Below are 13421 nucleotides of genomic sequence, written 5' to 3'. Positions count from 1 at the left end.
TTATAAAAACGAAAATTCAGTTATATAATACAAAAAAATTATTCTTTTTGTTTTTATTTAATTCATATATCAATAAAAATAATATTTACTGTTTTTCTTTTATTTGATAACTTTTTAATTAGTTATTTTATTTCTCCTAAATTATTATTTTTTATTATCATTTGAAATGAAAATAGGCATAGACCTAAATATGATAAGATTGTAAATATTATGGCATGCATGTAGTTAATTTTTTAATTTGCAATGTAAAAAAGAAGTTTAATTAACTTTTTGTATATTAAAATAATTTTATTATTTAAATATTTTATTTATTTTATTTTTTATAATTTTGTGAAATATATTCACTAATATTTTTAATAATTATAATCAAATAATACATACTGCAACATCTACCACAAAATTGTCACCAGTCAGTAATTTTGATAAGATTAATAAATCAGATTTTTACAGCGATCCATTACATCAAACTGCTGTTTTTACCACATAATTTTTACTGCAACTTACGTCGAATTTTAATATTTTCTACTACTCAACTTCAGTAAATCATGTTACCAGTCAGAGTCTATATACAGTTCACGTAATTGTTTGCATATATGTTTTTTACTCGTATATAGTTGTGGAGGGAGAAGTATAATGAATTTAATTTGTTGGATGCACATTTTACTAGTATGTTAAATACTTCTTTCTCACACATATAAACCCATTAAATAAGAAAGTATTTATTATTTCTTAATCTTTGTTTTTAGCCAAAAACAAAATCTTATAAAATGGGACAGAGGGAGAAAAAAAGAAATAGATTGATCGAAACAAAAATCACTGAGAAAACATGTAAAAAGTACTTGGGAACTAAAAATATCAAAATTTTTCTTAAACCACATATGTCAGAGGGCATAAGCAGACATACACAACACATACACATAGACAATTGTGGAAGACAAATCAGATGTTGATGGTCGCATCCCACAGCCGAAGAACTCCATTCCGGCCACCGCTACATATTCGTTTCCTTTCGAGATCTGACGCAACACATCTCACCTGAATCACAAATCCGAGATTCAGTCTCAGTGAATACAAATACACAAATAAAAAGAAACAAACCAGTCCAAATTGTAGAACACAATGATTCATAATAATTATAAGTATTATTTATCTATACTGCTTCCAGGCATTTCAGTATCTCATAAGAATTATCAAACGGCATGACCAGAAAAAGTAGAGTATCTTTCAACTAATGTGATGAGAGGATCATACCACGGCCGCTGTTCTTTGTGGTACTCTATAAAGTTGCCAGCCTGAGACTTTGGTTCCTGCGTTGGAAGGACGATGGAATAGAGACATTGAGTTATCTGCTGCTCCAATGCCTAACCAATGTTCGCCTGCGTTGATTGATAGTATGGAAGAACTATGGAGCGTTATGTTCTTCACGCATTTAATGCCACCTGAAAATCGAGATAACCAAAGTATTAAGGGATTATCAGGCACCTGAAATATAATGTTTGGTGCAGTAGATAGTTGTTGATTGGGTTTAGAACTGTTGTTGGCCAAGGGTTGGTGTTTACAATTGTAACATAAGTTCACTAAAGAGTTTATGAAGCAAGCTAGATAAATTTAAGTAAATGAGTCAGGTTAGAGTTCAGGTTAATAATGAGAAGTTCACCTTCATCATTTTCCCAAAAGCGGAGCAACCCATCAGCCGAGCCTGCAAGAAAGAGAGAGCAACGCACTAACTTAAGCTTTGATGTTATTTGTGAGATTGATGCTTCTTAATAATCTTTTGAGAATTGTTGGTAGATGAAATCAACATGGACCTGTGATTATTCCTTTGTCAAATGGGGAGTATTCAACAGATTGTACTGGCCCAGCATGGCATGCCAAAACAGCGTCGCATGATCCTCTGGAAACAGACCACACTCGTGCTGTCCAGTCATCACTGCCAGTAATCAACGTATCGTCGACCATTCGTATTGATCTGCAGAATTGACACAATTTGATCAAACAAGTCGCAGAGCTGAAATATTATAATATCCTACAGCATTTTACAAGGTAATAACAAATCATTCATATAAACCAATTCAATACTAAGAATAAGTAGCCTACAAGCCGCAGATATAGCATCATTATAAACTTGTAAAAGGAGATAAGGCCATAGGTTTATTAGTTTTGTAATTTCTAAGTCACAACAAAAAGAAACATGATGTATAAGATCAGGGTGAGGCTCACCGTATCCATTTGGTATGCCCTTTCAGCTTATGCATTTGCTTTCCTGAACGGATATCCCATATATTTGCAATCCTGATGATTATCCAATCATTATAGTAGAATCTGTAAGTGACATTCAATACAGAAAATTCATGTTATGGGTAATATAGTATACATACGTATCCCTGCCAGCAGCAGCCAAGATTCCTGTGGAGTCATCATATTCGATCGAAAGAATGGCACTAGAGCATCGGCCAACAGTTGCAACACACATATCGGTTCGAACATCCCACATCTTAACTGTTCCATCATGTGCAGCAGTGAGGACACGTTCGCCTGAAAGCATCTTGACACAACTTACCTGCACAATATTTTTGGATGTAGCAAACCTTTATTCAGAAAAGGTAAAGTTATGCAAAGCTTCCTCTTATAGTTGGTTAGTGATATTAACTTTACAAACTTAAATTGTCATTGATCAACGGTCAATACTGTAAAGATGCTAGTGATGGCAGCTACAACATTTTCCAAATGGTATTCCAATGATAACAATCTTTTTTTTTTTTTTTAATTATGTCCACGCATACATTTTTTCTGTGTTGACCATAAATACTTCATGAATCATATCCTAATGTCAGAAAAACACTAGAGTGTAGTGGAAACCTGTGCATCGTGGCCTTTCAATTCTTCTAGAAGCTGAGTTGTTTGTTTGTCCCATACGATAACAGATTGATCATCTGATCCTGAAACTATCTTTCCTCTGTCAGAGCTTATAGCACGCACGGTTCTACATAAAAGTTAAAAAGAAAGAGAGAAAGGAAGTGCTATTAAAAATCTATAACATATGAAAATTAACAAAAGTGCACAACTACAGAGAAGCATCAAGGTGAATAAGAAATAGAGTATACCCAGTATGTCCTTTCAGAGTCGCTCGAAGTTCAGAACCACGCAGACTTGGATCCCAAATTTTAACCTGCTCAAATTCAGGAAGCAACCAAAACGGGATACTAGATTGTCATCGCCCATCTAAATTAGCAGAAAACTTAACCTATCTGAATTTCCAGAACTGAATGAGTGCAAGACTACAGCATCATATTTAAGAGAGGGATGATCGTCTCTTAAGTGAAAACTTTTCAGTCAATGACGATCTCTATAACAAGTTGACACATTGGACTGGAAAAATGCAGTATGCGAATTACTTTTCGAATCCTACTTTGGCATAGTTATTCTTCCAAATGTTCCAATTTTCTATATCCATATCCATGACTATGGTAACATTAATAGCAAAATACTGAACTTATCTAAATAATAATTGATAGCAAACGAATGAACTACCCTTTCACCCTCTAAGAAATTATCTTTAGGCATAACAGGCAGATAGTGAATGCAACCATCCTTCAGATCTAGTAGAACACATCATCATCATCAAGGTGTGTGTTCACAAGTAGATGTAAAGAACATATATAGGCGCAAGCAAAGCAATGTCAACCAAATGATTAAAAAAGTGATGAATGTAAAATAACAATATAAACATTTGTCTAAATAAGCATTTTTACCGACCAGACAGTCTGTACTACCGCTGATAAAGAATCCAGCATCCTCGCGATCGCCCACAAGGTCACAGACTTCCCTTCTTGTCACAGAGTGCAAGGCAGTGACAGCACCGCTGTGACCCTTCAGAACACGTACATTGGTCTGAATTTTCTTCTGGGCAGCAGCAGTTATGTCTGTTTTGCAAAGTTTAGTATATTGACGTCAGCAAGAACATGCTAGAATGGAAACCAAAAGACAGAAGAGCAATCACGGATATACCTGAAGAAGCATTATCAGATACCCACTTACGAACACGACTGAAAGAATTTGCTCTTGATGCTGTATCTCTGCTAAACATACTCTGAACCCAGCTCCTTCCAGAAGCTTCTGAAGGTTGCTGGGATTCATCAGAGACATCTTTTGGACGTGGGGATGGCAACCCGGAAGATATGATCTGCTGCTTAAATGAAGAAGCACCCCAATAGCCGACATGAAGTTGCTGAACATGCGACAGGAACCCTCTGAGTTTAATCTGAAACAAACACGATATGGCCTCAGTTAGTTAGGATTTTCAAAAGCCCAATTAAAAAGCTTGAAATTGGTAATATATGGAGAATAAAGTCCACATATATCACATTTCAATAACTGCAGAACGAAATATAAAGAGTTAATTTACCAGTAATTTGTATCCAAGTTTTTGTTTCTCTGCTATTGTCTCGATCATGTTCCAAGCTTCTGTATCAGGAAGTCCCAAGCCAGCCTTTGCAAGAGCAATAAATAATGTGAAGACATAGTAAACAGAAAGAACTGTAACCATCACATATCAAGAAAAGAAGGTAAAAAAATCACCATATGTGATGCCACTATGATTAGTCTGGCTGTGACCAAAGTAGCATAGTTCACTGATCTAGACAATAAAGAGTTACACAAATTAGTTATTTCAATGATGATTCAATCAATTGGCTGTACAATGTAAGACCCAATAAGATTATACATGGTTAACAGAGATAAAATTTCAAGTATGTGGACAACAACTGATAAGTTGATGAAGCATCCTTAAGGGGAATCGGAAAAAGACACCTAGGAGTATGACATAGACAAAGTATATTCCTAATTTCTCCAAAAGTATCTTTCAACGATCTAGTTTGAAAAGCAAAATATAAAACGGGAATCATTATAAAGAGCTCCTTGCTAGAGCCAAAATATTTACAGAACGGCTTCTATTTCCATCACAAAACCCCCACCATAATTTTTCAAATTTACAGTTGCTTTCACCGACTCATTTGTTAAATATAGTTCTCATTGTGCTAGTGATANAGTTGGTTAGGATTTTCAAAAGCCCAATTAAAAAGCTTGAAATTGGTAATATATCGAGAATAAAGTCCACATATATCACATTTCAGTAACTGCAGAACGAAATATAAAGAGTTAATTTACCAGTAACTTGTATCCAAGTTTTTGTTTCTCTGCAATTGTCTCGATCATGTTCCAAGCTTCTGTATCAGGAAGTCCCAAGCCAGCCTTTGCAAGAGCAATAAATGATGTGAAGACATAGTAAACAGAAAGAACTGTAACCATCACATATCAAGAAAAGAAGGTAAAAAAATCACCATATGTGATGCCACTATGATTAGTCTGGCTGTGACCAAAGTAGCATAGTTCACTGATCTAGACAATAAAGAGTTACACAAATTAGTTATTTCAATGATGATTCAATCAATTGGCTGTACAATGTAAGACCCAATAAGATTATACATGGTTAACAGAGATAAAATTTCAAGTATGTGGACAACAACTGATAAGTTGATGAAGCATCCTTAAGGGGAATCGGAAAAAGACACCTAGGAGTATGACATAGACAAAGTATATTCCTAATTTCTCCAAAAGTATCTTTCAACGATCTAGTTTGAAAAGCAAAATATAAAACGGGAATCATTATAAAGAGCTCCTTGCTAGAGCCAAAATATCTACAGAACGGCTTCTATTTCCATCACAAAACCCCCACCATAATTTTTCAAATTTACAGTTGCTTTCACCGACTCATTTGTTAAATATAGTTCTCATTGTGCTAGTGATAGTATACGAACAAACATATGATATTATCAAATGAATACAAGATCTTACGAAGACTCACTCATTTGCAGGTTGTTCCATGAGATACTCGAAGTAACCTTCCCAGAATCTGTCAAAAAAATTNTTTCTCTGCAATTGTCTCGATCATGTTCCAAGCTTCTGTATCAGGAAGTCCCAAGCCAGCCTTTGCAAGAGCAATAAATGATGTGAAGACATAGTAAACAGAAAGAACTGTAACCATCACATATCAAGAAAAGAAAGTAAAAAAATCACCATATGTGATGCCACTATGATTAGTCTGGCTGTGACCAAAGTAGCATAGTTCACTGATCTGAGAGACAATAAAGAGTTACACAAATTAGTTATTTCAATGATGATTCAATCAATTGGCTGTACAATGTAAGACACAATAAGATGATACATGGTAACAGAGATAAAATTTCAAGTATGTGGACAACAACTGATAAGTTGATGAAGCATCCTTAAGGGGAATCGGAAAAAGACACCGAGGATGACATGGAAATTACTTACAATCTATCTGCATTACAGACATTTTTAAAGACTGAAGATCTAAAACATAGACGAAGTATATTCCTAATTTCTCCAAAAGTTTCTTTCAACGATCTCGTTTGAAAAACAAAAGAGAAGACGGGAATCATTATAAAGAGCTCCCTGCTAGAGCCAAAATATCTACAGAACGGCTTCTATTTCCATCACAAAACCCCCACCACAAGTTTTCAAATTTACAGTTGCTTTCACCGACTCATTTGTTAAATATAGTTCTCATTGTGCTAGTGATAAGGAGCATGTATACGAACACACATATGATATTATCAAATGAATACAAGATCTTACGAAGACTCACTCATTTGCAGGTTGTTCCATGAGATACTCGAAGTAACCCTCCCAGAATCTGTCAAAAAAATTCACAATATGTCAAATCTATTTTCTGAGCAGTACCAAAAAAAAATAAAAATCATAGAGCCCGCAGCATGTTGAATTGCATACCTCAACTCCTCCCAGATGGGTATGGAGATGAGATGACGCTGGACATAGTCTGAGACATTATTGGCATCCTTCTTGAACATTTCTGCAGAAACTTCAAGTGCGTCCCGCACTGTCGACAAATCGCTTCTTGAAGCAGCACGGCTCACAGCCATTTTGAGCTGATAACAATTCGTTGAAAAATATCATTCTGTGTTACTTTTCTTAAACTCCGAAGTCAGAAATCCAAAAGAAATCATACATGGTGTTACCCAACCTAAAAACCCTTCAACAACAGCCAGGGCGTATAACCTGAGCAAATCTAAATATGCACAGCTAACGTGCAAGCAATTGAGAAACTGGGTATATTAAGGCCGGTATACAGATAAATCTAGTTATCTACCTACCAATTCTTTGACTGCAATGAACTGCTCCTCGGTCAATTGACCATGCCAGCCCTGCAGGAAATAAGTCCACTATACAGTAAGGTTCAGCTCAGAAAACTTGCTCAGTATATATGTCGTACAGTTGCTACGCTTACCGAATACAGATGCTCTCGTATACACTCGATAAAGCCACTCCCACCAATCCCCTCAGCATCAGATTCGATGAGAGCTACATGACCAAAGTATGGGGTTCAATTTTCAATAGAGAAAACAACAGCTCTCTGGTTTTTACAGGAGAGACGGAAATATAATCATAATGGCAACCAACTGGTTGTTAGTATATGGCTGATTACGCATAAGAATTTGATTTCTTTCTTCGTTTAACCATTTCTTGGAGCAGAAATTTTACTGTACATTTATTCACATTCTCATTAAAGTGGAACATACCCAATATTGTGCCGTATTCAAATGAAGAAAGAGGATCTTCAGCTGAACCCAGTTTGAGAAGACGGAGCCATAATCCCTGGAAACCACAACAAACCAATGTAATAGTGGCAACAGACTTGATCTTCATCGTTTCCTTTTAAAATGGATTAATTTACTAGGAGGGTGAATCATGACCAATCCGGGTTTATTAAAGAAAAGCAACCAACTTTTCAAAAGCGAAAAATTATTTGTACACATTTTAGATCATTACATCTAGAAAAAAAGAAGATTATGTTTTTCAGAGGTAACTTTGATGACATGCCTAGAGTTTTTGTCCAGCTCAATTAGCATACATTTCCAATAGTTTGGGTTTTGTTAATATATTTAAATCTGTGTTTTCATTTGTAAAGTTTGAGTATTATCAAGGGACTAAGTAAATATCACCACAAGATATACTTTCTTTTTCTTCTAATTCTTTAGGAGTTCTTTTCCTCACAAAATTCTTAATAGATGAAACCATTCTGAAGAAGAAATTCAATTTCAATCATTCCAGACTTGCAAACTGGAATCTTTAAACACACAAGCAAGAAGAAATACCTGCAACTTGACTTGTATATCCAAGACCATTCGTTCTCTCTCTGCCTGCAAACAGTAGTTACAATATCATTGAAAAGAGGAGAAGTAATGGTATGACATTTAGAACGGAATTCTTCTGGACATTTTTTTCATATTTAATTGAGTTATAATAAATCTTATTTCACAAAAGAAGAAAAATGAAGGCCAAAATCAGAATTGATAGCACCCTCTTGATCTCGTACAAGAACAAGAGAAATCAACTTTCATTTGATATCTTAATTTAATTCTGTGTAATGATTGATAAGTTCAGTTTGATTAACTATCCACACATGTCAGAGCCATGACACCTCTTCATGTCATATTGATTTGTTTGAAGGCATGCTAGAGCAACAAAATTACAAGCAACACTTACAGCCCTCTCCATTGAACTGAAATTGTCTTCTTTGGTGTTCTTCCCTGGCGGTGAGCTACAATTGGAAGATATAAAAAATAAGTAAGGGAATCCGATCGCTGTTCCAAGAAAATCAGGATATACCTTGGAGGATGCCTTCCATTGGATTCAAGAGCCCCGCTTGCTGCTGCAAGATTCTGCTTTCGCTTTTCTTCTTGCTCCTCTGACCTAACACTCGCGGGAAACCTGTCATAGGTATACCTGGTGGCTGACAACAAAAGAGTAAAGATAAATCAGAACATGATCCCAAACTCAGTAGACGGACAATGATTCCCCAGAAAATATAACAGACTGAAAGATTCTTAATAGCTTTTCTACTGTTATGCATAGTAGACCAACTTGCAAATTTTTTCTCTGCCCAACTACTGGTGGCCAGCCAAAAAATCAATAAGATACATTCTTATTCTCGGTAGTTTCTTACAAATGAATAACCTCAATTTTATATCATTCAGCTTCTGCGATCTAACAAAATCAACCAAACAAAAGATCTAAATGTACCTGATTCTTCAACTTCTGGCTCAGCTATTGTGATTATTTCAGGCTCCATAGAAGATTTAGGCAAAATTGACATCGCATCTTGACCCCTTCCAACTGCATCTTGTAACTTCTCGAGGAGATTAGTACTGTTCTCATCAGAGCCTAGACGCCTTTCAAGATAATCGAGGAATGCAAAAGAGCCCAAGAATTGAACCAACTGCAAACAATTAGAATAATACCAATAAAAATAATTATTCCACAGACAAAAGGTAAGTCAGATTATTTAACACTTTTGAATGAATAAAAATAAATAGTAAGAACTCAAAAGTAATATGTGAAAAGACAGTTTACCACACAAATTGGAACAAAAGAAAGCAATGTGAAGTTATAAATTGCAGTAACTGTAGATATAGGCATTCCATTCATGGACCAGTTAGCTTACCATAGGCTCTGGTGGCTGATTTGTGGAACGGGACCGTCTCTTCAGAAACGCATCAGTGCTAAAAACTTTGTTTTCCTGACAAAAAGAATCATATACGTAAGAAAAGATGTGCAATAGCGGTGAATAAATAATATAAGTACAGAATAAAAATCACATACTATGAAATTGCGGTAGCCACCCAATATAGATGCAAAAAACTTTAAGAATATAACCCTGCCATAGGAAACGGATTTTGTATAACATGAGTACCAAAAAGTTTCCATGGAAAAAGATAATAAAATTTAGGCAATCATATGACAAGGTTTCCTAAGTCACCTGAGTTGAAGGTCATGATCCTCTCCCCAAGGTTTGCTAAGGCTTTTAGGGGACTGCTCAACAGAATTACCAAAGCCCTTCAACTGATCAATCCCTACAACATTAGGGTGCAGTAGTTTCAATATATCGTTTCGCAACGCGCTGAACTCAGGCTCTGGAATCGGAGGTATCTCTTCAGAAGTAGTGATTTGGTTAAATTCAAGATCCACCACTACAACCTAAAAATGGCAATGTTGTGAGACCAATATAAGGTTGTCTAAATCTTAAAGAGGGCAAAAATGACATAAAATAAGACTCACGCCATCCATAGCAAGATTGGACGTATCGACATCAGAGTGGAGACCCATCATATATGGTGTTGGCGCATCAATGTAGTCTACTCCACTAAAAAATAGTAATGGAATGTAGACTTGCTTCAGAAACATACAACAAACAAATAATAAAGATTAGATGAAATGTTTTAGTCAGTAGAAATGCATGACTTAGCATGCTTACAAATGAGTTCATATTTGTTTAAGTAATAAACTGAGATCTCATCAATGTTCTATGACATACCTGCCATCGAAAAGGATAAATCAAATGACATATGGATTCAGACACCAGCGTCAAAAGCGAATACCTATTGAGATTCACGATGAAGCAAAATAAATGTGATGCTTAAACAGAGATGATATGAAAATTTTAACCATCTAGAAAAATGTCACTGAAAGTCATTATGTCTCTACATAAAAAAACTTACTTGTTAGATCGTATCAAAATCCTCCTTTCAACTAGTACAGATGTGAACAACTTAATCAAGTTGTCGACATCCAAGCATTGTACAAGAGGCTGGAGAGATATCTGCATTCAGTAAAACCATGCGAAATGTTACATAACTCTATCGGAAAAGTGTTGAAAGAAATCAGGGAACACTCGCCCTTGTAGATGTCAGGAAATTGAAATCTCCAAAGTTGTTACTACAAAGTAGCCAAGGAAAAGGATTCAATATTAAGGAGACAAAAGCACAACTCATACATCTGCCTGAGGAAGACTATCTTCTGGAGGTGCTTCAACTGAGAGCAGGCAATTCTCGACAGCAAACAAGACTCTGTCTTTTCCAGGAGTCGGCAAAGGCACATTAGATACCATATAGGCGATAATATCCCACAATGGTTTACTGAAAAGGTTGAAGGGCATTAACATCAAAGTTCAAACATACTAATGGTGTTTGTTTTCTTGATTTGTAGAGAAACTTTTTCAAGAGGATAAAATCACACAAAAGTTATTGAAAAACCAATGCAAGCTCCATCCACATATGTTTACTGAACATATCAAATAAAATGATACGATAACAGTAACACAACGCGTAATTCATGTTAGATATCGACAAGGTGAAGATGTTTTAGCATAGTGTTTACCAGCTTCCTTCTGAAGAGAAGCAAAGAACAAAAATCTCTTCGAGAGAATTCCGAAGAACACGGAAATTGGGGGCGTGAGACACAAGACATATACACTTGTCTGCGTATGTATTCGGCGGTAAGCGATAAGCTTCAATAATATCCTCACAGACTCGATCCCGAAATGCAATGCAACTGACAAATATTTTTGATCCATCCCCCTCTGTGCAAACATTATCAAAATAATCAGTAAGAGGTCACCTACCACAGTTAAAGCAGGTGTATTCAAAACAAACCAACGTAAATCCAATATTAAAAAAAAAAAAAAAAAAAAGACTAGACAAACGAGAGCAAGACGACGTCTCCACTAATAAAACAGTTCTACTGCTACCGAAACAACATCGCACGTGGAGCAGCCACAATGCAATGCATACAGAACTCCATGTATGCAATCTAAGGATAATCACATACCCGTCAAGACTATGGGATAGCTCCGTGGGAAACTTGCAGGGTCATTAGAAGCAAACCCAGAAGAATGGAACTCCACCCCAGCAGGAAGAACACACTGTCCCAAAAGAAAAGAAGCTGAATCATGAAAATCCGCCTGAGATTAATATATCTAGTTCCCTCCAACAAAAGAAAACAAACTCTCGTAGGCTTAACCTAATCAAGCACATTAACCTCTTAAACAGATGATTAATAAATCAAAAGTAAATCTCCAAAGTACAATCACGAGACCAAAGAAATATAACTGTGAATAACAACAATAAACGAACTACTACACAATGGAACTAGCTCTTTCTCTGGTTGAGCCTGACCAAATTCCCTGTGACAACGTACGATTGAAATCTCCCTTAACGAACCACACTTTGAGCAATTTTCAAAAGCTCATTTCTTGGTAGAAGGCAAATCAAATTCAAAATCCCAACTCAACTAAATTGGAGGTAACTAGAAAGAAAACCTAGAGTCCAAATTCGAGCACATTTATCACCGTATTAGATCAAAATCAAAGCCTCTCCAGTAACTAACTTGAAAATGCTTCGTTTATAGCAACTAGACAAAGCTGATTCCACATTTCACCGCCGTTGAACAAACAAAGATAAATCACCAGAACGGACCTAAAACCCAATAAAAATCCTCCAATTCGAAAGATGAAATTGGTCCAAACTTACAGTAGGAAGCTGAGGAGGAGGCGCAGGGTAAGGGGATTGATCAGTAGGAGGGAACTGGTCAAGAGGCGAAGGCAAGTAGAACGTTTGCATCCCATGGAATCCAAGATCTCCATCCACGGTTCGCATCTCCGGACCTAGTCCGCACACGACGAAGTACTCGAAGATCCGACCCATTGTTCCTCCTCGAGATCTAGAAACTAGGGAGGTTCTAGTGCATGATCTGGATTTCCAATTTCCTCGACGATGGTGTGATGATGGAGAAAAGTAGTTGCTCCAATTCGGGCTCCCTTGTTGTTGTTTTTTTTTTAAAAGCGAGTCGTTCGTAAAATTGCTAAAGGCAAAATAACTAAAGGGCCGTTCGCAATATTATTTATTTAGTCTTCCATTTCACACAAATTTACCAACTAATGTGGACAAGAAAAGGACTGAGAGTTCGCCCTAGCCGATATTTTCTCTGGCATAACCATCGATGAAGTTCTCCCCGGCGGCGCCGAGACCGATCGGCGTCTCTGGGCTTTGGTTCCGTAAAATCTGCCTTCTCCTTTATTCGCAAAGCTCTGTTAAGATCCTTTTTGTTTTCACCGGAGTCTCTCTGAGAGTTCAGATCTCAATTCCGACGATGCATAAGCTTCAGCTCCTTCCCTTCCTTCCTCCACCTCCGGCTACTTCTGTAAGACTCCGACCCTAAAAACCCGTACATGGCTGTACAGGCCGATAATTTTTTTCCTTAGGGCCTATGCAATTTCTACTCGTTCGTTTAACAATATGCAACAATGGAAAGGTATAACAGGTTCAATAACTTAAAAATACACATTCATGAATCTAGAGATTCAAATTATCCTTAACAACCATTCTTAACACCATGCATGGTACCATTACAACCCTTAGAAATAAAAACCATAATTTAAACTACCCCAAAGCCACCATCCTCTTCCTCCCTTGCCTCCGTCACACGAGCTGGTCAGCCACTAAAATCCTGCTCACCGGACCTTTCTTTTCCTGCGTCCATATAAA

General features: G+C 36.5%; 1 protein-coding gene across 2 annotated transcripts; it reads right to left on the bottom strand.

Annotated features, from left to right (window-relative positions):
* LOC104742410 (DENN domain and WD repeat-containing protein SCD1) lies at nucleotides 824–12745 on the bottom strand. Of its 2 annotated transcripts, none has more exons than XM_010463411.2 (31): nucleotides 12408–12745; nucleotides 11707–11800; nucleotides 11257–11458; nucleotides 10874–11015; nucleotides 10599–10699; nucleotides 10415–10478; nucleotides 10159–10272; nucleotides 9860–10077; nucleotides 9703–9757; nucleotides 9545–9619; nucleotides 9124–9319; nucleotides 8710–8833; nucleotides 8587–8641; nucleotides 8196–8240; nucleotides 7620–7695; nucleotides 7328–7401; nucleotides 7194–7244; nucleotides 6811–6968; nucleotides 6668–6715; nucleotides 6076–6133; nucleotides 5167–5250; nucleotides 4009–4261; nucleotides 3757–3923; nucleotides 3105–3169; nucleotides 2860–2983; nucleotides 2379–2560; nucleotides 2221–2292; nucleotides 1809–1969; nucleotides 1658–1699; nucleotides 1252–1439; nucleotides 824–1035 (listed from the first exon to the last, which is right to left on the bottom strand). In XM_010463411.2, exons 1-31 carry the CDS (start codon nucleotides 12579–12581, stop codon nucleotides 940–942), a joined length of 3558 nt encoding a protein of 1185 aa, XP_010461713.1. In that variant the 5' UTR covers nucleotides 12582–12745; the 3' UTR covers nucleotides 824–939. The 2 variants fall into 2 exon arrangements, with proteins under 2 accessions (XP_010461713.1, XP_010461712.1); XM_010463410.2 differs by lacking the exons at nucleotides 6076–6133; nucleotides 6668–6715 and adding exons at nucleotides 5340–5397; nucleotides 5864–5911.

This window comes from Camelina sativa, chromosome 14 (assembly GCF_000633955.1).
Source record: "Camelina sativa cultivar DH55 chromosome 14, Cs, whole genome shotgun sequence".
NCBI lineage: Eukaryota > Viridiplantae > Streptophyta > Magnoliopsida > Brassicales > Brassicaceae > Camelina > Camelina sativa.
This window is presented reverse-complemented; position numbering and strand designations above follow the sequence as displayed.